The sequence below is a fragment of the Mauremys mutica genome, chromosome 11, assembly GCF_020497125.1.
Source record: "Mauremys mutica isolate MM-2020 ecotype Southern chromosome 11, ASM2049712v1, whole genome shotgun sequence".
Classification (NCBI taxonomy): Eukaryota; Metazoa; Chordata; order Testudines; family Geoemydidae; genus Mauremys; species Mauremys mutica.
Genome location: NC_059082.1, coordinates 83,640,112 through 83,665,645, shown reverse-complemented (window position 1 = coordinate 83,665,645; position 25,534 = coordinate 83,640,112). Strand labels below are relative to the sequence as shown.

At 43.5% G+C, this 25,534-nt stretch overlaps 1 protein-coding gene across 2 annotated transcripts; it reads right to left on the bottom strand.

Moving 5' to 3' along the window:
- Positions 1–709: 709 nt before the first annotated feature.
- On the bottom strand, positions 710–25,468 carry LCMT1 (leucine carboxyl methyltransferase 1). 2 transcript variants are annotated; one of them, XM_044980531.1, is made up of 11 exons: positions 25,245–25,468; positions 21,562–21,653; positions 20,860–20,981; positions 19,266–19,342; positions 17,758–17,819; positions 10,183–10,285; positions 8,211–8,331; positions 7,060–7,161; positions 6,508–6,599; positions 3,637–3,734; positions 710–1,551 (listed from the first exon to the last, which is right to left on the bottom strand). In XM_044980531.1, the coding sequence occupies exons 1-11, from the start codon at positions 25,322–25,324 to the stop codon at positions 1,529–1,531; spliced, it is 972 nt and encodes a 323-aa protein (XP_044836466.1). In that variant the 5' UTR covers positions 25,325–25,468; the 3' UTR covers positions 710–1,528. The 2 variants fall into 2 exon arrangements, with proteins under 2 accessions (XP_044836466.1, XP_044836465.1); XM_044980530.1 differs by lacking the exon at positions 25,245–25,468 and adding an exon at positions 23,565–23,765.
- Positions 25,469–25,534: the final 66 nt, after the last annotated feature.

Below are 25,534 nucleotides of genomic sequence, written 5' to 3'. Positions count from 1 at the left end.
GGCGAAGGACAAAAAGCATAGCATGCTCTTTGCTGGTAGTCCTCCTGCACAAGAAGAGACTTAGGCGAAGACGACGGGAAAATCAAGGCTAAATCCTCCCTTTCTAGTCCCCATGCACACAGAGGTCAGCACAAAGGGTCAGGGCTATTGCAGACACAGCTTGCTTGTGCCTGTTGATAGAAGACAAGCACACTTAAGCCAAAAGCATGTAAAGGGTACAGGGATAAGCATGCCATGAATATCAGTATCTAGATAGCAAACAGATGCAAGCTCCCCTTGTGTATGCAGGGGAACCTCAGTCTCGCTTTTTTCTTTCAGGGAGAAAATAGCTTGATGCAGACAGCAGCAGAGGGAACTGTAGTCGCCAATTACTCCAGCAGCACTCTACTGGCAGAGTGAAAAGTACAAGCACGGTGACATATGCAGTGGCTGCTTCCCTGAACCGCAATTTTATCTTTCAAGTCACATAAGTGTAAGAATCTAAAAAGGGATGGGCGGGGGTGGGGGGGAGGGGAACAGTCAATACACAGTGAGTAGGGTAACTATTTTGTAGCCAAGTATTACGCACTAGGAAAAAGTAATGTAGGATATTAAGACAATTGCATCTGTTTGCACCTGTTACTAGAGGTAATACTGAAGTGTCTGGTGAGATGAAAGTGAAAGCATCTAAATATTAGATATTCCCATTATGAATAAGACATTAGACAGGTTATAATTAATAGACATTTATTACCATTCTTGAAGGCAAGTTGCAAGACTCAATTTCAGGTAGCTTTTTTTTTTTGGAGGGTGGGAGACTAGTGTGAAGACACAGCTGGAGCTCTGCGTCTTCGACTCCATTTCTCACCTTTGCCATCACTGCTGGACTACAAAGCAAGACCTTTCCACTTTCAAAGTCCTGCTGAATCCAGCCAGTTTTCCTGAACACGGCTGAGCAAGAGTCAGTGAGAAATTGAGTAAAATGACAGCCACCTAGCTACAGCCTGAACCTGGAGAAGGCCCAGAGAATACCTTTTCACAAAAATAAATACACCTGAATAGAAGAAAAATACCCTCTATGATCAGCTGTGAACACCACAACATAACATCCACTACCGCAGCCCACGGCACAGCTTACACAGCTTCCCTTCACAAACGCATTTCACGTACATCCGGAGAGACACACAGGAGAAGTAAAACGACCAAGGAGACAGTGCTCTCCCCTTTAAACAAAGGGAGTGGGTGTTTTAAACAGGAGTTCTCGACATTCAAAACAGTCTCAAACCAAGTCCCTGAAAAAGGGAGAAAAGTCTCATAATGGAACAATTGCTCACAAAGGCAGTAGAGATTTATGAAAACAATTACAAGCCAACAAGAAAGGGTCAGCATCAGCAACACTGCACTGGTCACTTTCTTTTCACTCGTGCTGGTCTGAGGATGAGCAGCCTGGAGTCCTCACATGCACAGTCCCACCGTTTGTGTGAGCTCCCCTCCAGCAGTAGGTAGCAGCTTTGGCTTCTGTGCCCCCGGCTTCTTTGAATCGAATACTTTAAAATGTGATGTTTGAAAGACCTATTTGAAAAAAGTGAAAGGAGAATATATTCCTATGCCCCAAAACACTCCACTACTCTTAGAACAGCTATTGGTGGAAAGGGATGTTTATAACAAGTATCTGGGATCTAAGGAGCATAGGCGGCAAGGTAAACAGTCAATATTGCAACCTAAGAGAAATTAAACCCCAGTGATTTAAATATGTCGAAATGAATTTCCACGTTCTTTTATTCCCTCCAGTACTGCATTTTAAGGGCCATACAACGCGAAAAGCAAGACACAGCATGGGTGATAGTGGGCAGCAATGGAACAAAGCAGAAAGATTCTAGTCCCTCTCCATATAGTTTCTAGCATAGCCATCACTCTATTAACAAACAGGAAAAAGCCCAGGAAAAAGCCACAGAACCAATTTATAGGATTAGAGGGACTGATTTGTTAGGAAAGAGTAAAAGAATCCAGTAGCCCGGCTAAGAGAAAGCCACATGGCAAGTCTGCAAATATTTGAAGGGTTTAAACCAATTTGAAGGAAAGTGAGGATTTACCTAGGGTAGAACAAACGTGGCCTGGGAGGTAAGGACTCAGGGCAAGAATGGGTAAGTACAGGTTCAGTGTAAGAAACAGGCCACTTTCTGACAATGGGAGCGATCAGTCTGTGGAACTGCTCCACAAAGGAAAGGGTGGAAGTCTCACTGCTCGAGGCCTTACCGTCAGGCAGGACAAAGAACCAGTACATTTAGATTAGGATTAGCCAGTGGAGATAGCAAATAAGTCTGGTCTCTCTGCAGCTTCTTGGATATGCTGTACCATTCAGTCCCTGCACATACAGCTCCTGCTGATAGCAAGAGGCACTGCGAACGAAGGGCAGCCTATTACTCTAAGTGTTTTCTAATCAGAGTGAGGCACAGCAGAGAGATAACACTAGCCAATAACTGGAGAGAGGGGAACTTTTTGTGCTGAGCTCCTCAAGATATAGTTCTACATGGTCATCACTTCTCATCTCCCTATCATCATCAATGGGGAACCATGCATTCCTGCACCTTACACACAAAGGTTATAGGCTCTGCTTAGCAGACAGCATAGGCCAGCAGCTGTTATGCTGCAGCAAAGGAGAGCTTTAGATCTAGCTTCATCAGCCAGATAAACTATTCTGCACCCAGTCTGGCTAGGATATATGGGAAACCCTTTGGAAGAGTTTTCTCCCACTAAGAGTTAATGACGAAGAGCATGAAGGAAGGTTATTTTAGAATCTTACTCTGTTGCACCTAATGGACAATTGGGAATAACTGATTCCCTGCCATTTTTTCATGGGTTACTCAGCTGGAGAAGCTTTTTGGGAATATTCAAACTATCAAGCAGACTATGAAATTCTGCAGTAGAATAGTTCTAACTAGAACTAGTCAGAAAACCATTTTCCCATTCTGCAAAAATATGAGCTTTTGACAATGTTTCCCATTCTGCATCAAGACAAAACTAAAGACTTTTGGAATTTTTTTCTAAAGAAACTTAGGACACACCCACCCACCCCAGACTAGCCAACAGCCCTGACGTGAACCCAGGTTTCCTACTTTCCAGGCAAGTGCCCTAGTCACTGGGCTATTCAGGGGTGGGCTGGGCTCCCTCTCTCTTTTTGATATATTCCTGCAATAAGTGTTGGTTTCAACATACTGGCATTTTCTGAAAAACTATATCAAAAAAGACTAAGCTAACGAAGAGAGAGCATTTCAGTGCTGTCAAGTCACTATGAAACCAGACTGTTTATTAATTTATACAGCACTCTAAGTGTGCAGGACTTTGGAACCCACTTTATTAGCTCTGACACCCATCACAAGCTGGCAATTGCCATAAAAGTTATTTAAGGTCTTTTAATTTAAAAACCCGAACCCTGATCTACTTGGATGGATTTCCTGGGGGTGTCTGTACAAACCCTTGGAGGGTGTGGAGCAAGAGGCACTTGTCTAATTACCACCAGGTAGGTGCCGACTGCCGTACAAGGGTAGAGAAGCTGCCCCCAGGTCCTGTTGCTGGAGACTCCAGTGATAGATCTGATGCATGCAGGCAGCCTTGCCAAGCTTTAAACAGACATCCTAAAACTTAAAGAAACATTACCCAGATTACAGCTATCTTTCGAAGCCCAGCAGATGCAGTAATGCTGCATGAGTTGTTCAAGGAGTTCCTTTTCGTCGAGGAATTCAAGTCCCTCTATTCTGCAGGGAAATAGAAATGATTTAAAACTGAATCTTCCTTGTGCATGTTGTAACACGTCTCTTTATTCCACAGAAGTGAGCAGTTTCTGTAGTAAAAGTTTGCTTTTTGGTATATGAATATGTACAAAAGGGGAAATGTGAGTGCTCTGAGCCTTTGCTCAGGATAGAATGTACAGCAGCCAGGGATGCCTGATTTCACTGTTTAAAGGGAAGGTTTCTTAAGGTCCCAAGTAAGTTGTGCAATAACTACCAATGTGCATACCTAAGTGTGATTTTCTATATACCACCCTTGCCCTCTCCCCTCCCTTCCGACTGCTGGGATTCAGTGTACCAATGCTAAATCATGCACCTTTACATTACAATACATTTTTTATTCATCTCTTTTGCTAAAGTACATGTGACATCAGGTTTGTGGAGATGTAATACGATAGGCTGATGAAAGGAACTTATATCCTGATGAATGATTCGTTTTAGACTATACTCCCATTAAAGCTACAATATTTACTCATTGCCATTGTCCAGAAAAAGAGGAAGTTTCATTGCTTTGCAGCAGAGTTTTTCTGAATGCCATCATGGCTCCCAATAACCACCTTCCTGTGTCAGCAAGTGACTGGCCACACTCCCAAATCTTATGGAGATGTGTATAATTATTTATATTACCACAGTGCACACACCATGTCAGTAAACACTGAAAAATCATTCAGGATAAAAGATGCTATAGAAATAAAAGGCATTATTCTCCTCACTGAAGGTCAGAGAACTGGGGTAGCTTTTTCACTGGCACCTGGGACAGACAAAAGGAACTGAACAGTCAATTTTTTTACCACGTTAGAAAGTAAGGAAGAAATGTTTTACACTTCAGTAACAGATTGAGAAAACCCAACCTGGTCACCCTGACTTGGACCACATATGATTTACAATCTCATGGTTTGGGAAATCGCCATATGTGAATGTTTATTTTGATCAAAATAATCTGGTTGGCCAGCTCAAACTGCAGCTGACGACTGACATCTAAGTGGCCTGCAATTCTGATTAAACATTGAGCAAGTTACTTATTTAAAAACTTATCTGTCTCGTTCCTTTTCACATTAAGGACGTAAACTGATATCTCGGATTGTGGAGATGGCCACATGCCCAGAAAGCTTATTTCATGAATAATCCAATGGTAGTGTATGGCAATGGCTCACTTGGGGAAGGAAAGTGCAGATGAAAATCTACTTTATAAAAGCAAATGTATAAAATAGATCACTCTGCCACTCAGCAGGGAAATGGCACCGCTGGGTGGGGGCATGGCAGCGGTTTATGCTCCATGGGCTAGACTCTGTCCTTAGACCTGGCCCTGAGCAAGGCAAAGTGCGTAAGCGCCATCAACCCATTGTGACCCAGACACTCCTCTCCACGCTGCAAGTCCTCTCCTACTTCATTACTCATGAGGTGCAGCAATGCATTGTGGGCTTAGAGCAGCAGTATCCACCCTGCCCTGGCTCAGCTACCTTACCCAGCCAGCAGGGGGAGAGGAACAGAGGCTGACCATTCCCCACCCACTTGCTCCAGAGAGGGAGGAAGCAGACACAAACCCTTGCTTACTCTACAGCTCTGAATCAAAGATCTGGGTAAGGGGAGTTCTGATGCCCTGGTGTGAACATGTAGCATGAGTCACAAGCTAGCTCTACGCACTTCTAGCTCCCCCATCACTGCAGTGGCTTAGGCCCTTACAAGGAATGCCAAAGGAACTTTCATTCCTGTACTTAGCATTCCTACAGGCCCTGTGCTCGGAGCTATTTTACATCTCCCCCAAAGACAGCACCGACTGTAGCAGCAGTGCCCCATGTCATCATGCTGAGGGAGAGGGGAGGAGGGTAAACTCTTAGCTCATTCATACTGCTCTTGGCAATACCATGGAAGTCCCACTTGCAAGTAAGACTTAGGGACTTTTTGCACTTTAAATGGTAAGTGTAGACATACCCTTTTTTGCACTAAAACCACAAGAGTGGATAAGCTTGTTAATAACTTTTTGCGGTCAAACTCAGAAGTTTCATGGCAAAAAGAAAACCACTTTCACGAGAGGCATATAGCTCTTACCGCTGTTCTTTTTGCACTGCTGTGAAAGTGAAGACACGTTCTACCAGTGTAAACTTCTTTTGGCCTCCAAAGGATATTCCACAGTTCCAAAAGTGACCACTCTGGCCAGCATCTCCACTACTCTGACTGCATAGGACATCTGCCCTTTCCCCTGTAAGCCCCGGGAAGTTTGAAGCTCCCTTTCCCTTTGTTTGTAGATGTGGCGGGGAAAGCAGCCAGACAGCAGGAGGTTTTAAAAAAATGCCCCAGAAGAAACAAGGAAGTAATGGGGCTCCTGAGACATGAAGCAGGGCAGCACGGGGCACTGAGCAGGGACCCTGAATGCCTTCCGCTCACGCCCCCCTTCCCACAAGACCTATCAAGAGAGCTGCACTGTGGGATAGCTGCCGTACAGCGCTGCTCTCATCAGCGATGAAAGTGCTGGTAGTGTAAACACTGACGCCTGAGGAATTGAGTGAGTATACAAACCAGTCCTTTACTTTCACTGGTTCCCTATCACTGGTGAAACTTACAGGCAAAAACTCTGTAAGTGTAGACAAACCCTTAGATAAACCTCGCTTGGCTCAAGAGAGACAAGGAGATCTCAGGAAGGCGGTGCTATGTATTACAGATACCAAACAAGTGATTGAGATGAGCTAGTGTGGAAACATTTAAAGCTGAGTTCTGCCTACAAGCAAGCAGTTAGCAGTACCTTCTGACATCAGCCTGTGGCAAGCAGCTGTAGACTTTCATCATATCAATGGCATTTGCAGTTTCCCAGCCATTTAACAGTAACCGCTCCCTCTGTAAAATGAATGGGAAGTAAAGTGGCTCAGAGAACTTGAGAAGGAAAGGCAGGTGCCCAGTCTTTTCCTTAGCATTTGCTAGGAGGACTATCTGCATTGAGACAGGAGACCTTCTCTCTGCAAGTATCTGATGAAAAAATCACTTCTGATGAATGAAAATTAGGATTCCTAATAAGCCACAAATCGAGGGTAAGATTTTTGCTTTTCTCAAAAAACAGTCACCTTTTCACTCGCTGGATACAGGAGATGAATGATGTCTATGAAATACAGAGGGGTAATTCCTAATGATGATGATGACAGGGAATAGAATGTATTTGTATTGGCAGAGGCAGGTTAGGGCACATACAGTGGCTATTCATTGGTCTGGGTCTTATAACTGCCATATTTGGAGAAGCTGAAGCTTGCCATTAGATTGTTTACTATCAACGAGACTCACTGCTCTGTGGGGGTGCACTCACCTGAGATTCTAAGGATTTGCAGGCTTCCACTCCAGCCAGGCTGCACTGTCTTCTCTGCAAATTCTCAATCATGATCTGCCCAAACCTATCAGCCATGTTCACCTTGGAAAGAAGAGGAGACAAAAGGTGTCATTTCTCCCTTTGAAAGGGGATTTAGCTACAGTGGAAACTGGTCACTCAGATGAATCAAAACCCTCCAATTAGCCCCAGAAGTTTCACAGCACATGCAGTGCAAGCTTTTCATGTGGTTCATGTGTTTTCCTGCCAGCATGCCTCAGCTCTCACTCAGCGTGTCCATGGCCATGTCAAATCCTTGGCCCCTCAATCATGACTGCCATTAAGGGGACCAGTTTAATGTAGGTGGGGATGGTGGTTTTCCTTCTGTGGGTAACTGAGCATTAACAACTGGACTGGAGGTCTGCCAATGCTGTTCACAGACCAATTAAAACTAACAGAGCCATGACTTCTGGTTGCTCCCAACTTGGTTTAGAATAGATTCAGATCAATAACTTACAAGATGGAAGGTTCATTACCAGGTCCAAAAAGGCAGCTTTTCACTTTCACACACAAAGGCTCAGCGAAGGCTGATGCAATGTTTGCTCCATTATCAATGGTGCCAAAGGAGTGATGACTATAAAATGTAATAAACTTATGTAACATCACTCAGTGCCATTTCATTGAATTGTGCCATTTGCAACCCATGATCTTAGTTTCTTTCTAAAATCTGATTAATCCAGATTTTAAAAAAGTCTCAGTTGTTTCATTTCAGAGAAACTATTTTGGTACAAAATGACACAAAACATGCATTTGTAGCTATTTGTTACGCAACACCTGAGGTCAGTCCCATAGCCGCCCCTGCATTGGAAGTATTTAAGAACAAGTTAGACCAACACCTGTCACGGATGGTCCAGGTACACATAGTCCTGCCTCATGCAGGGGGATGGAGGAGACAGACCTTGAGATCCCTTCCAGCCCTACCATTTCTAGAATTCTGACCCAAAAGCCAGCTAAATCCTGAATTGGCAGAGTTCTGATTAGAAAAGTCTACAAAGCTGTAATCTATCATCATTTTACATGCAAAATTCCCACTGCTCTCAGAGAGTTCTATGCAAATAATGCAGCAGTGAAAAGCTACATCTTTTTCCTTTTACCTGCTCGTAGTTTATAATCATAGCTGCCCGAAAAGTGTTCGCTGCCCACTTTAGAAGACGTGCGGACTGCTCAGGGGTCATATAAACCAGCACACACTCTGCTATCAGGAGCGTAGGCAACCTTTAATAAAAAAAGGGGGGGTGGGGGGGAGAAAGAACAGATCAAACTGTTTCTACTCTATATCATTCAAGAATGGTGAGCGACGGACAAGTGCTTTCACACGCACATGTGAACCCGTCAGGGACACTCCACATCTCAATTAAACAGATATTCATTGAGGACTGAATCATTTTACCATGCACAGGCTAGGATTGGTCTCCAGCCTTTCCAGGTGACACTAGGAATGCAAGGTTACTTGTACAGGAATGGTAAACTTTTCTATTCCACTGGTTTCCTAATCTTTTCTATACCACGACCCCACATTACAACAGGGAAAGAGGTACAAGGCCCCTTTCCCATCTAGCCATAGCGAAAGGGAGGTGTCACGAGCCCCCAGAACCTGTTCATGACGATTAGGTTCCGTTCTTTACCCTGGCCTGTCCCTTTCCCAGTAGTAAACCAGGTATTGGCAAGAGCTTGTCCCCTCTTCATCCTGCAATTTTGTCTTGACCAGCAAAGGCAATACGGATACTTCACTTTCACTATCACATCCTGAAGCTTAATTCTCCTTTGCCATAGGAGGAGCTGGAGGCAGTGTATATTCTGTGGTGATGTGGACTTCAATGGATCTTGAAGTCTGTTTCTGAGGAGCACATGCTCCCTGCTTTACTCCTATCACACAGCAAAAGTATCTCTCTGCACCTAATATTTAAGAGGGGAGCATTTTAAGGACAGCCACAGACAGACAAGCAGCAGCAAAAAGGCCTTGATAGCACTAGATCACGATTTGCTAGCTATGATTCAGCTATTGCTTCTCTTTCCCCCTCCAGCCACACTGAGAAATGCAAATATCTACATGAGTAATTTTGCCTACAAGTAAGAAGTTTGCTTTTTGATACCGTTATCACTAGAAACAAAAGGAATTTCACAAGGAATTGTGTAGATAAGCAGGGACAGTGCTTTTAAGATGAAAGTGCAAAAAATCTAAATGAAAGCCTAATACATCCTGACTATCGCACCTGCCTTTTCCCTGCTAGCGATACTGTCTCTCTCAGATTTGGAAAGGGCATCTATCACTTTGGAAATGGCATCCATCAAAGCGCTCTGGGCTCATGTATGGAAACTTAAGCGCATAGTTTATGAGCAACAAAATCCCAGATTCTACCTCCAGGATAGAGTTCTTGACAGATTCTCCCATTCCCCACCTCAGGAAAAAAAATAAAAGTCTTAGGAAATAGATTGACATTACGAAGAGGCATAGAAAACAAGCTGCAAGAGTAAAAACTCGGAAGAGTAATTCCGTGTATGTTAGAGGCTTTATTCTATAAAAATACTGTAGTTGGGTACCAGAATCTCTTGGACAGTGCACAGATCTAGGAGTATATAGTGATTTAGTCACTAATCATTAACAAAATGTCAACTGAAATGCAATGAATCCAGCTTCTAAAAAAGGCAAATCAGAAAGGCAACATTTGGGCAATGTGTCAGTGTTCTTATTTTAATCAAGTGATATTTATAACCCCAGGTATTATAAACAAACTACACATACTTACAGAGCAGGCATAATAGTTGTAGTGGATTTTCCTCTAAGAGGTTTGATGTTCTCATGTAGGAAGAGTGTGAATCTTGTAGAATGGGCTGAAGATGAGGAACTACCCTGATTAGGACTTGGAAATATGCAGGCACTGACTGCAGTAGCAGCCTGCTCAGTGAAGCTACACAATATCTGCACAATTCCTTCTGCTCAAAGGATTCAGAACAAGGTAACCATGGAAATGGCATAATAAAAACTGGAGGCAGTTACTGTACTCCCAAAACAGATTTTACTTTCACCAGTACATTTCCACGAGCCTTTGAAACAGATTATCTTACTGTGTATCCATGTTAAATTTCTTTAGTTTTTCCTCCAGCTCTGATGAGTCTCGAAGATCTGCTGCAAGTATAGAATATCGGCTGGAATCCAGGCTGTGAGCATCTGCAATTTTAAGATTAATGGTTAAGTTCTTGATAAACTAAAGGGATGTTGCAATTACTGGAGTATTTTTAACAACGGAAGACACGAGCAACTTGAGATCCAAAGTTTGACCTGTTGTATATTAAAAAGAAAAACAGCAGAGTCTTAAAAGCTCTCTGTAGTAACTGAATACTGTATATGCAGGATACTGATATTTACAGATTGCCATGCATTACTATCAGATGTTCAGCAAACTGAGTCTCTGGCTTCTATCGCCACTAATGCAGGTAGATGACCCTGATTGTTGCCACTGGTTTGGGGAGGGGGAGAAGAGAAGGGAAACAAACGATAAGGGTAGCACGCTGTTCCCCAAGGCAAAATAAAGCTTTGCCTAAAGGCCTGATTTATTTGTAAGACCTCCTAACATTTCCCCATACACTCTGATTTACTAATGAATAATTAAATTTTAATTCCACATAGGTTTGCAGGGTAACAACCATTATGATGTAATAAGGATTAGCACATTACTGGATGGCAGACAGAGGACAGGAGTTCTGAATGTTTCTGGTTTTAGGTCCTAAGAACAGCCACACTGGGTCAGACCAAAGGTCCATCTAGCCCAGCGGTCTCAAACACACAGCCCGCGAGGGGCTATTTCCTGCGGCCCACCAAGTGGCCCGCACCTGCCCCCCTGGCCTACCTCCAGGCCAGGGGTGAGCAAACTACAGCCACAGGAGCCCTGCGAGCCCCTGCGCCGCTCCCTGAAGCAGCTGGAACCACGTCCCTGCAGCGGAGGGGGGAGGAGGGGAAAGGCGGAGGGCTCCATTCGTGTGTTGCCCTGGCTTCCAGATACCGCCCCGCCGCAGCTCCCACTGGCCGGGCCAGGGGCCGCAGGGACGTGGTTCCAGCTACTTCCCAGAGCGGAACGGAGTGGGGCCGGGGCTGGCAGCCTGCCCTGGCCCCGGCGTGCACCGCTGCTACTCCGGAGCCCTCCTGCACCCCACCCTCCAACCCCCTGCCCTGAGCCCCCTGCCTGAACCTCAACCACCTGCTGCACACCAATATCAGAGGGGGAGCCGTGTTAGTCTGGATCTGTAAAAGCAGCAAAGAGTCTTGTGGCACCTTATAGACTAACAGACATTTGGGAGCATGAGCTTTCGTGGGTGAATACCCACTTCGTCGGATGCTGCACCCCAACTCCCTTCCCTGATCCCCCTGCCTGAACCTCAACCCCCTGCCCTGAGCCCCTACTGCATCCCACACCCCTTCTGCACCCCAACTCCCTGCCCTGAGCCCAATGCTGCAACCCCACACCCCAACCCCCTGCCCTGAGCCCCCTGCCTGCACCCCAACCCCCTGCCCTGAGCCCCCTGCCTGCACCCCAACTCCCTGCCCTGAGCCCCCGCCACACCCCTCATGCACCCTCTGGGGGCAGGGAGGGGGCGGAGTTGGGGTGGGGACTTCAGGGAAGGGGTGGGAAGAGGCGGAGCCTCATGGAAGGGGTGGAGAAGGGGCAGGGCCAGGGTCAGCGAGCGGTGGGGGGAGTGTCAGTGATGCAGCCCTCGGGCCAATGAATTAGCCCTCATGTGGCCCTAGTGGTCATTTGAGTTTGAGACCCCTGATCTAGCCCAGTATCCTGTCTTCTGACAGTGGCCTCAGAGGGAATGAACAGAACAGGTCACCATCAAGTGATCATCCCCTGTCGCCAGTCCCAGCTTCAACCATTTTATCTAGTGATGTTAATGACTATGTTAATTTAGTGTTCAAAGATTAAGTGACTGAAAGGAGAAGGTAATTCTGTAGGGGCAGAGATGCTTCATAAAGATACAAAGATAGCTGAGCTCTCAGGACACTGCTTTTGAGCAATACAAAGAGATAAAGCTACGGTGGTCTGAAAGTGAAGATACACCCGGATGTTCCTTTATGCTGGCAATAGACTGACAGTATAAGGAAGCCAGTAGTAGCATTATTGTTCGTGACTGGTAGCAAAAGGAATCCCATGTCCAGAGTAGCCAACTGACTTAGACCCTCAGTCTAGTCTCCATCTGAAGGAGTTTACATTTAAACTGAAAATATGGTTTGATGAGACACTTAATACGACGTCTGCCCTTTTGCCCCCAGGCAGTTTTCAAGGACTTCAGGCATAAAGTTAGATTGCCCAAGCAACTGGTTTATGCCCTACTTTGAACTCAAAAACTGTGATTATACTGTAAAACCGCTAGGCCAAAATGGCACGTTCGTTTCCCCCTCCAAGCACTAGCAGTAAAATAAGTAAACAATGGAAAAACCCCAAGTGAGAATCAAATGGCCTTGCAGCATTCAGTCTATATACACCGGCAATAGTGATCGCTAGCTTTGGCATGGTTCCATTTGGAAGCCTGTAACACCATTGCAGACTGTTAATGCAAGACCAGGTGTCAAAAGCTAGGTAAAGAGAGTGCAGCCAAGTGAATGAAGAGACAGGAAGAACAGGGTTTTCCATTTCAGAAAAAGTAGTAATTGAGAAGCAATTTATTAAACACAATAAGTACTTCAGACACTGCAACTGACATAAACCTGCCTAGCTCAAGCGACCAGCACTCCAAACTCACCAGCAAAAGAAAACAGCTCTATCTCCAACAGTTTCTGAACAAAGATACAAACACAGAAAGTTCACTCAAAGTTACAGGAGAGAAGATAAAGTTGGGCAGAGTAAATGATTGACCATTTTGAGTCAACTTTTTATGCCCATTTACTCTGTAATAGCAGCTCTATTTCCCTCACCCATTCATTTCAGTTATTACACCAGGCCCACAAAAGTGGTATTCAAGGGCCAGGTGATGCAAACAGAATTCCAGATGGCCTAGCAAAAAGCAAGGGAAGGAATAATGAGTTAAACTGTCCTATCCACAAAGGATATAGCAAAATATCATCATCCAATTAGCAACTACGTTAAATACAGCTTCTGTTTCACACTTCATCAACTTGAATACATTAGCGGCAAAGAGTTCTGTGGCACCGTATAGACTAACAAACGTATTGGAGCATGAGCTTTCGTGGGTGAATACATTAGTAAATTAAGTTTGTTCTTGGCTGTAATAAACACACAAGGCTAGAGGATGTTGTGATGGGCACGGTATCTGGCTTTTAATACTGCCTATCTAGGTGTCTATAATCTACAAGCAAAGACAACTGAGCTCCCTTAGTGCAAACTATGGCATAAGTGCATGTACATACGGCATGCAAACTGATGCATTTGTCATATCACTAACATGACATTTTCAAGTAATAGCACCTTTAAATATCGCAATAATTCTACATGCACACCCACAAAACTTGTAAGTGGCACTTCTACTTGTTAAGGAATCCTGGAGAAATAAAGTATAAGGGTAAGTGAATCTGTTCTGAAAAGCGTGAGTAGACAAAAGAGCATTAGGAAAAGTCTCTGAAAAGCGAGCAAAAGTTTTAAACCAGCACCTCTCTGAAATTCCTGGTAGGATTTTCCCCAAGATCTCTATAAAAATTCTAACTTTGGAAGAGATGTGCCATGTAAAATTTAGGAAGAATTAGTCAGGTTTTAGTAAAACTAATAGTGAAGGTATATGATAAAAACCAAGCTTAAACCTTTTTAAATGGACAGACTAACATCCTTCTGTAATTATACACTGGAAACTTACCCAAGGCAAGGGGGCTATATTATGTATATTGCTCTGAGCTCCGAGGCCAAAAGTCGAAGTCAGCTGTGAATATAAATAGCTGTGAAAAATATCACAGACTGGCATTGCACTTTGCCACCACATGGCAACGTTATTATATTACTTAACATCCCATTTAGAGAGCTCCAGATTTACAGTTCATACTAGTGAAGCAGAACAACTATGAACACATTTTAGCATAACACACAGCAACCTATAGCGCAGCACAAAAAGAAAAAGCTAACAGCATCTTCGTACTGCAGTCTTGACTGGTCTGAGTCCTGAGATTTATGAACAGAAAGTTTAGTCAAGTGAAGTTGATTCCAGCTCTCTTTAGTGCAAGGAACTTCCACTGCTTCTGCTTTCACTATCTGGCTTGCTCCTCCAAAGGTCTCACATCACAATAACCTTCCCCTTGGGAAGAAGAGCTCACAGTTCCCCCAGAAGTTTGACAAACAGGCTCCTTCCACCAGCCAAGGAGTGTTGCTTGAGAGCTTTCTCCCCCGATGCTGGGCCAGGGAACTGCAACCCTGAACGAATCTCCTCCATGGCACACAGCGGAGAGGTGGGCAAGAACAAAAGGTGATAGAGAAATTGAAGGAATAAGGCTTCCTGTTTCAGGCCCCGCTTGAGAATATTTCCAAGTAGGGAAAAGCATGCACTCTTCCCCTCCAAAAGCTGAAATATTTCTTTGGAAGAGGCATTTATTTTCTGTGGATCACTTTTCAATAGTCCTGCCACATACCATCATTAGAAAGCTTGGGACAGACAACTAAGCACATGGCTCTTTTAGTATCTTATGCTGGCAACCAAAACAGATGAAAGAGTCAGCTGTATGCAACTAGGAGATGAAGCAGTTGGGCCTTAAAGCGAAGAAGTCACTGTCTGCAAGACTGAGGGGTTTATTTAAACTTCAGCCTTTTCACTGGTAGAAATATGCAACTAACTTTGGGCCTTGACCCATCCTGGTCTGTTAGTGGACCACAATAGCTTATGTGCTATTTCCCCTGTTTTCTTCCACTCCCATTTTCTTTTGAAAGGTCATTTATTGATTTGTGCCTCTATTTGTTCAATTTTGAAATAACTGTAACAGTTATGTTTCAGTTCCATGCAATCTGGGTAAGACACACATATCCAACCACAGCAAAGCTTCAGAGTAGTTTGTATTACATAATTTATACCTTTGCAATGTGTATCCTTCCCCTGAAAGTGGGTTTCAATGCATTCAAGTGAACAAACATCCAAGTGTCAACACAGTGGCTCCAAATAGCTGTACAATTCAGCAAACTATGGAGCTCTTCCCTCTGACATCTATTCTCAGACTGCAACCCCTGCTGTCATTTCCTTCCATGAAGGACAAGGAAGAAACATACTGTCCTGGAACCAAGAAAATTCATCTGTTGGCATGTGTCCCAAAAAAAAGAACTAGAAACATTTAATGCTTGTGGAATGGAAAGAGGCGACAGGTCAGAGGATATTTTTCATCAACTGAAGTAGCAGATGCTGAAGCAAACATCATAGGAGAGATTTACGTACAAGGGGCAACAGCATGGAGTTGACCTAAGCAGAAGAAAGTTATCCAGGAGAAATGCTGGCTGTCAATACCAGCAAAGTTAAAGTGAAGACCACAGTAAGAGTCCAAAATCCCTGGAGGGTATCGTTCCATCAGTTTAACTTCTGTGGTACTGACATCCAGCACTCCTCCTGGATTAGGATCCCTGGGACAGTTTGCATTCCCAGAGGTCGGGCATTTCAGCAAGTGCTAATTTAAATCAGGACTCCATAAGAGAGTTCCTCAATGGCCTAATATTTATATTATGGTAGCCACCAATTAGAATCAGGGTGCCCAACTTTCTAGGGCTGTACCAACATACAAGAAAAACAATCCGTACTCCAAAGAGCTTACAATCCAACATTTAAAAAAAAAAAAAAAGAGGTTGAATTTTAATTGCTTTGGAAAAATAAATGAAGAATCAGCACATACAGCAGACACAAACTAACTGCCATTGTCTGGCAATCGCCGAGAAATGATGTTACAGTCATACAGCAATGTTATCTAACAGATCTTGATTACAATATGCTGTTTGTTACTTCATACATACAATTAATTTTACTAGTGCATAGCTAAAACGCTTTGATACCATGATAAGAACTATAGATGGATATCATATAACAGACTTTTCCGAGTGACTTCTCATGCAACGTTTCATCTTGTTGCACTCTAATTGGGGTGGATTTCTGACCCAAGAAAAAGATTGTCTATATCACAGTAGTTATTTTGGGACTTGGGTTAAAAAGAACCAATAATTTGGATATTTTCATTTCACCACATCAAACATCTCCTAGTGAGAAGAACAAGAGGCAGCTTGTTACCTTCATTGATAAATGGCACTAGGTTTTTACCTCTCAAGAACAGAATTCACAACTGAACAACCTGCCATTCAAATGACATGTAAAATGTTGGATAGTTAAGGATATGATAATTTGAGCACATCAGCAAACATTACCTATTCCAAATCACTTCATTTCAAGATTAACAACTCAAATTCAGATTAAAAGATTATAAAAGCAGAAGGGACCACTGTGATCATCTAGTCGAACACTGGCCATAGGGATTAATTCAAGAAAGTCCTATTTGAACTAGAACAGATCTTTCAGAAAAAACATCCAATCCTGATTTAAAAATTCCCAATGATGGAGAATCCATCACAACCCTTGATAAATTGTTCCAATGGTTAAGTATCCTCACTGGTAAAAATACGCATTTTATATCCAATCTGAATTTGTCTTGCTTCACCTTACCACCATTGAATCTTGTTATGCTTTTCTTTGCTAGATTGAAGAGCCCTTTATCTACACCGTGAACTGAAATTTGATGCTTACAGACTGATTAAATGTATCCCATAACCTTCTCTTTGTTAAGTCTAAATGGTTTATCTTAAGGAGCTCATCACTGTAAGGTAGGTTTTCCAAATCTTTTAATTATTCTCCCGGCTCTTCTCTGAACCTGCTCTAATTTATTAACATCCTCTTGAATTAAAGCTCCAGGGATCTCTGGGATACAGCCCACCTTATATCTGCTTTCGGAGCTGGCAGCAGACCTTGCAGCTCTTAGTACATGCTCTCCTTTTCATCCTACAAACACTTACTGAGAATAGGTCTTATTAACAAAGTCAATAGGACTATTTTCATCATGAAGCACATCATCAGAGTATGCTTTTTCGATAGACAGGTAATATAGCCCATCATTTAAAAGCAAGTTACCTATACCACTGTGCAAACCGTTGTTTTGGCACTGGTGCTACTAGCTACAGAAGGGAGTTTTTTTTGGCGGGGGTGGGAACTGGTCCCTTGGGAACGGAACTTAAAAAGTCAGGCTTTGCATGTAAGCTGCAAAACACACATTGACGGGCCCTACCATCCAAGAATGGACTATGCAGATGGACTTCACTGGACAGTTCAAATGGTAGATACAGATAAAGGACTTGTGCAATTAATGAGACAAAAGAAGGCAGGGATAACACCTGGAAGATTTTTTTTATACAAGCTACTGTACGTGTGATCCCTTATATTCTTCCCTTCCCAAGAATCAGAAGAAAGCATAATCAGTAAATAATTACAACGTAAAGAAAAAAATACTGCAAGAGAATGCCAAGGCCCCTTGGAGAGAAAACATTTTTAACATGAAGAGCCTCCCTTCTCTCACCCCTCCCTTCACACAATGCTTAAAACATTAAAACCCTGCCCACATACAGAAGTGAAGAGATTAGAGATTAAAAAAAAAAAGAGTGGATTACTGATTGAATTAAAATGACTCACCTATTAGAAAAGACTCCCCAGAATGGGATTCGATAATTGGTTTTGACAAAGGAGGTTTTGATCTGTGTGGGGGGGGTGGGGGGGGGGAGAGAAATGTCAGTAAACAGTTAACTGGTTTACATGATGTCATTTTTCATTACACAAAAGCATCTCTGCCCTCTAGTGGTAACAGACACATCTACAGTTAAATTTACCGTTAGACGTATTTTACTAAAGATTAGTTCTATAACTAAAAGGTGAACAAGAAACTACGAGCTCCACTAAGAAAAGGAATGTACTGAGCTCCAGACACTCTTAAGCCTTGGAACAAGTCTTTCATGTCACGTATACGCTCTAAATTCCCTATGAACTTCATAGTTGTTCTTTCTACATCAAAATCACTCCCCCATGGCAGCTGGCCTCAGCATAGAAGTCTGAGGATTTTCCATCTCCTTCTAAGATTTTAAGGGGGGGGGGGGGAAATGCAGAGCTTAGCATTACTAGAGACAACCCTCTTCTGTTCTGCAGTCAGAAGTAAAGCCTGCTTTGCTCCAGAAGTTTCTATATACCATAAAACCCTCATTAGTTTGTAATAGTATAATCTGTATATATAACTAAGACTTGGTAGTATGAGATCTCACTACAGTACCTCTTATTTTTAGGACACCCAAACTGTGCTATCCTCTACAACAGTTGTTTTCAAACTTTTTAGGCTGCATACCACTTTCCAAATAATGTAGTCTACCACATACTCCCATCTGAGATGGAAATCTAATCATATTGTCATAATATACCTAAATAAAATGCATTGTCCGCTGTTACAGGATTTTTCTGATGTACCCCATTTGAAAACCATGGCTTAATAATGAGACAGAGCCTGATCTTACATAGTGTACAGTTTAAATAAACTGCATACAAAGAGAGGTGGGGATAGAGGACTATTTTACATTTTTCAGTTATATATTTACAACCCCCCCCCCTTTTTTTTTTAAAGGGACACAACTGGAAATATAATGGGTTTAACAAAAAGAGTGTATTTCAATTTGTTTCAGGCACCACACAGACCACGAATCTTCCTATTAATTTCATAGAGCTTAAAAGTAGAAAAATACCCTGTAGTCACATTTTCCTGTCCCTGCTCAGTTGTTCATGTGGCTCTTTAACAAGGAGACAGTGACACTGACTAAATACAAAAAGTAAACAAAAACAAATCGAAAAAATTCTTCTCTAATCTCTGCCAGGTGTTACTTGTAATGATTGTGAGCCAGAAATGTTCAGAGATGTGTGTAGTTTTTAAGCCGATAATGTCTTCAATTCTTAGCTAATGACGGCCCCTTCATATAGATTTCAATCCTTTCTTACCTACTATATTAAAGCTTTGCTGAGAAGCAAATAGATATGGCAGTGAGTACATGTGGTTTGTGATTAGTGAGGTTCTGCTGTATTACAATTTTTTTTTTTTAGAAGAAATTATGTTCTTCTAAATTATGTTCTTGTATAGCCAAACATGAAGCAACACACACACTTACTTGATGTTATATATTTTTCTTGCTACTATCATTGGAAAATCCACTTCAAAATATTTTTTAGGGAGAAGATTTTCATCCTGGAAAAAAAAAATCAGAGCAAGAGTCCAACCTTAGGAGATATTCATGCTTCACACAGAGAACGGGGGACTTGGTTTAGTTTTCCCCTGAACAGTTTTGTTTCATGTTATAGTGGAGTTTTCAGTTCTTCATACTTTAATACTCCTTTTTTTAAAAAATAAATGAACTCAAAATTAAGAAACAATACACCATCCAATAGCAAAGAAACAAACGTTTAAGCTATTCAAGTAATCTGGACACACGGTACGGTTTGGCAACCAACATACTGTAAATTGAATTGCAATATACTGTCAGGACATAGTATATAACAGCTGGTTGCAGCAACAGAAAACTTCACCTATGATGTTCACTCATCACTCAGTGTATGCCTCCAAGGAAGGAAAGAGGAACATTGCACAGGGATGCACACAAAGAGCTTGTATTAGTCAACTGCTCACAAATTTTTCACCTGCTATGTAGCCAACCTGCTGCATCTCTCAAAAATCCATCCAAAGGGTTAGTTTTAGTCCACGTTCTAGAGGACAGTTTTGTGAGCAGTCCACAACGTGCACTCATGCTGGCAATCTCAAAGAGAATTAGAGCTCAATACTCCTGTCAGCACGAAGTGGGAAGTCCCACCAGACCCAAGTTTAGGCACAAAACCAGGATAGCATGGGAAAGTTTGCCCTGTCCCACTCCCTATACGGTTGTTCTTTTGGGGATAGATATGTACTGCTAGCCCCAGGGCTGTCAATCTTGCAACCTTCTGAATGCTATATTAACAAAGAGTTCTGTTAACTACCAAGGAGAACACAGACAATTATTCTTAACTGGGTCTCTTTTTCTATACTGCACCTGCTGATCATGAGGAACAGAAGGGGGTGTAGCACAAGGATATAATTAAAGGCACCACTCTTAGTTTTGTTAAACCTTGGTAACAGTATTTCAACCTGGTTTTAGCATGAGTGCAGGCAGGGAAAAGGCCTCAGCGCTTATTTTTTTTTTAATCTAATTTATTTGGATGACTATAACAATGGTTTACGGTCCTGCTAAATAAATTTAATTTTTTCAGGCTGTCTTCCAGCAATCCAGTTACACTGATAGGACCTAATCCTGAAAAATGCTAAATTCCCTCACCTCTTATAAAAAAGAGGAAGGACTAGAGTTTGCTTTTATATAGATCTTACCATAAAATTTGTCATTTAGAATCTTTCAAAGAATAATTCATAGTAATATTTAGGACATACAGAGACGGTGCCAAGTATCATGTTGCACTTGCTTGCTCTTGATTCTGGATTTAGACCCTTAAATACAAGCAAGGATGGAAGTATTATAGATGACACTATAGCTATAAGGAATAGAGAACTAGGACGTTTCCAAACAGCCACTAGAGGTCACCTTTGTGCCATGTACTCCTACATGACATTGGATTGACAGGTCAATAATTTATTCGTTTCTTATGAGAAAAATAGGAGAAAGTTTCAGATATGTGCAAACCCTTCCTTTTGCTCGTGTCATGATTCCGAGTGATCATCACCTTTAATCTCCAGAACATGGTATCCAAACCAGCACCAAGATTTATGATCTGACAGTTGCATTCTGTCTTCTTTAAAAAAGCCTTAAGTAGCTGACTGACTCCATGGACACGAGCGTAGTATCCTGCAGAAGAAAATGCATTAAAAAAACCCAAACAACTATAACCATTAGATGCTCCCCTATGGGGTATGTATATTTTATGTTTTTATGTTTGTTTGGTTTTTTTAAATTAAATTAAGATTACTAACTGAGCTCCACACCTGAAGAACTGGAAATTTCAGTTTAAAAAGATTTCAAACTGAGTCATCTTTGCAGATTAATTCTGGGAGACGTACAAACTATATAGCTGCTTTTATTATTCTCATGTGGAGAGTATTACTGCTTTGTGCTTTGAGGTCATGGGTCACATCCCTGCTCTTTGGTTGCTTTGTGTAGTACACTACATGTTAAGTGGGACACACATGAAAACACTGTTTACTATCTAATATTCTGTCACATTCTGCCTTTAATATTGTAATGTTCCAAGAGTGAGGGTCCAGTGTGCAATCACTACACTGGGGAGAACTCAGATCAACCTATTACATGATTCCCACATATATTCTAGGATATCCAGTATATGGAAGCTCTATCTGCTGTTGTTCAAGAACTCCACATGTTCAGAGTATGTTTGCATGTCTTTGTTTAAGTTCACATGCTAACTTGCCTCTATTAATTTCAGGCGCTTTCCTTTCTTTTGCTTGTCTCACAAAATATTGGATGTAAGGATCCTTCCAGTAGCCGATACTTACAGCAAATCTGACAAGGGCATGGGGTGAGGAAGGAAAAAAAGAAGAATAGGATTAGCAAATAGAGCCATCAGGGTTTACTGAAGAAGACTTTACCGAGACAGACAAGCGAAAAAATTGTCTTGGGACAGTCTTCCAAAGAGGTATGCTTGGGTGAAAGACTTAAAATGCCACTGAACACCCGAGACCGTTGAAACACATACAGATTACATAAAGTAATTCTAACTAGAGAAAGACAGCTGTTCCTATTGTAACATTTTAAATGTATTTCTCCCCATGCATTTGAAGAACTTCACAGCGAGGAAAAGCAAAGTTCAGGTATCACCTGTGAAATAATTTGAAGAACTTTCAGTGCAAGGATTTCTTCCATGAGGCCCAATAGACAGCACAGGTACACTGTCAGTGTTAAATTCCAAGGACTGCACATCACATGGATTTTAATTCCACACATCAACCTAATCTCTCATGGGTATGCGGCTTGTATGCACTTATACCAAACTGGAGCCTCCAAGTGCTACCTTAACACTAATAAAAATACCGCCCCCGAATCTCTTCACAATTAACTCTCAGAACTAACCGCCAGCATGTTGTCTCCGCAACACTGACCATAATGACATCAATGCGGGCAAAACTAGAGGTACTGAAACATTAGACTACAGTAAAAGATTTATAAGTCACTTGAAAAGACTGTCCAGAGACACCAAACATTACTAAACTGTGTCAGACTTCCATTGCAAGTATGACTCACATTCTCTTCACCATATGGCTTTATATATAACCTCTACAAAGTCAGGATGTTTTTTCAAGCCCTGCTCTTAAATGTCTGTCCAAAACTTAGCAAAGGAATAAGTGTACTAAGTAAAATTAAAAATAAGTGTGCCACCCTGCCTGGCCCATCCATCCAGGGTGCTATATTTAACTAAGTACTGTCAATCAACGATTGAATTGTTTAGAACTGTGGTTTTCAACCTGTGAGGGGTCTGCAGACTATGTCTAAGATTTCCAAAGGGGTACACACAGGGGCGGCTCTAGGTATTTTGCTGCCCCAAGCACGGCAGGCAGGCTGCCTGAGGGAGGTCCCCGGTCCCGCGGATTCGGCAGCACGCCTGCGGAAGGTCCGCCAAAGCCGCCGGACCAGTGGACCCTCCGCATGCATGCCGCCGAAGGTAACCTGCCTGCCGCCCTCGCAGGGACCGGCAGAGCGCCCCGTCGCTTGCCGCCCCAGGCACGCATGCTGGTGCCTGGAGCCGCCCCTGGGTACACACCTTCAGTGGAAGAAGTTTTGTAGGGGTCCACAAATGAAAAGAGGTTGAAAACCACTGGTTTATAATGTAACTTTAGATAATGTTTTCACCCCTCAGCCATGAGGCTGAGAAAACCAACCAGCAAAAACAAAAAACGTCGTAAGCCTTCTGGACTCACTCCTCCTCTTCATCTTCTCTTTCCTAAATAGATCTTGGTGAATTTCCTTTCCTTCTCTTCTTTTGCCACCTACTCTCTCTTTCCTCATTTATTAAATTCATGTTTATATATGGGGGGAGGGGAGGCTAAAGCCCTCCTAAGCCCCCAGGTCACCCGCACCCTTACTCCATACACCTTCTGTTACTGCAGGGCCCAACAGTCTCTGCTGTAGCCCAGACGTCCCATTGCCCATGCAGGCTTCTGGAGGCTGCAGGACTGGGCGCCTCTAGCAGCGCTCACAGCACCGGGCATGCACATTTCAGAGGCACCCAAGGCCGGGGGCGGCCTCGCTGCATTCCCTGCCCGGCTAGCTCCCCCATGCCTGGGGGGAGGGGGCTCCCCCGCCAGCTGCTCCACACCCAGGCCCTCCCCCCGCCACCAGCGCCCCTCTCTGCCCCCCCCCCGCCCCTGCGGAGGCCTTAGCTCCGGCCCAGCCCCCGCGACACCCCCGCCCCGGTACCGTTTACAGATGGACGCGTCCTCGCAGGTGCCCCTCACCGCCTCGTCCGCCTCCTCGGAGCCGGCAAAGCACCGGGTGCCCCGGACGGCGGCCGCCATAGGGGAGGGGTCAGCGGGGGGGAGGCCCAGACAGGGGCATGGAGCTGGGAACTGCGAAGGGGCTCGCAAACCTCCACGCAGACTTCCGCCCCTACAAACAAGCCCCCGCCCCCTGGGCCTTCCCGCCGCCCATTGGCCAGAGGCTAGCAGCCGCGTGACGAAGGGAGCTGCTGTTGGTCAGTTGTACTGCCAACTCAAATTCGATCCAACAGGAACGTGGGAAAGCTAACAAGCGCCGCCCATTAAAGGTCGGCGCGCTGCAGGGGCTTCTGGGAGTTGTAGTCCTAGCTGCTCGCAAACATTAAAGAATAATATTCCCTTAATAGCAGGACTGACCAGCCTCATCCTCCAAAAGCCAGACCACAAGAGAGGAAAAATCAGTTTTCTCTAAGTGCGTACACTTCTGCAAACTTTATGTGATCAGCACTGCCTGTATTACAGACCTGATCCTACTAAAGCTTTATATTGCAGAATCCTTTTTACCTCCCTAGGGCATGGTTCTCCTTACACTTCAATTGATTACAAGTGACTCTGTGCTGGGAATCTATCTACACTTCACATCAATGGGATTTACTTGTATCCTGCAGGGGGATAATACAGTCTCTACATTTAAAAAAATGACCTACCTGTTCACAATTCACTTGGTATTCGGGATTCAAAGTGATCCAGTGAATAAGGCACTGGAATGGGAATCAGGAGACCTGGTCTATTCCAGTATTGCTCCTGACCTGCAGGGTAACTTGAGCAAGCCACTTCCCACTCTGTTTCCACTTACACCTTTTGTGTTTCTTGTCATTAGATTGTAAACCCTCTTACTACAGTAAGGAGCACAATGGTGCCCTGGTCTCAGCTGGTGCCTCTAAACACTACTGTAACACAAATAATAAAATAATAACTGTCACCTAGGAGAACAGTGGTTTTGTGGCTAAAGGACAGGATGGCTTGGAAAGCAAGCAGTCATCATGGTTTGTGCTTCCAGCTCTATCTGTGTCTTGCTCTATGTCCTGATCTGTAAAATTGAGATATTTGCCTGTTTCAGAGTTTCATCAATAGCTGTTGAATATCTATCATCTTTTTGAGAGCCACAGAGGAATACTACTGCACAAATATGTTGTTATACTAGATTTCTACTTTTGCTACATAAGGCTGTATGCATTTCTATTTTTTGAAATATAGATTCTTAGTGAAACACACCAGAGAAACCCAATGTGCAGAAAGAAGTGATGTTGGTGTTCCAGTATGTAGGCTTCGCTCTAGGTCAGTACTAAAGCTAATGCATTTGTTTTGTTAGAGCAAGTACTGTTGAGAGAGTGGTGCAACTTTAGGGTGTAAAATAAGCTGGTAAACACTTGTGGATATTAAAGATTGCACTTCTGGCAAGTCTTGAGCCCTAGTGTCCTGGCCAAACTGCACTCCACAGCCATTGTGTTCTGCTCACATTCACTTCCTGCAGAAGCCTGTTCTCTAACATTACTGCACCCTGCTAAAAGCTACTTAGGGTTGCCAACAGCCCCTTGTTACAACAGGCATCCGTTATTTTCCCATCTCTCTACAAGAAAATTGAGAGTGCAGTAAAAAATACCCCTGGCAAATGAAGATGCTTGGATGATAATGAACGATGACCTCAGGAAGAGGAGCGGGCCGGTGTGCTGAGTCCCTCATTTCTGAAATGCCCAGGGACGCCGAGGCTGGGTGGCCTGAAAGGAAACTCGCAGCCAAGCAGGGGCGGCGCAAGGCCCCGAAGAGGAAGGGGACACACAGCTGCCCCGCCCCACAGGCTGGGGTAAGCGACCCCTCTGCGGCTCCCCCTGCTCCTTGGCGGAGGAGCGGGCCGGACGCCACAGCACCTGGCCCCGCCCGCAGGGCTCGGCG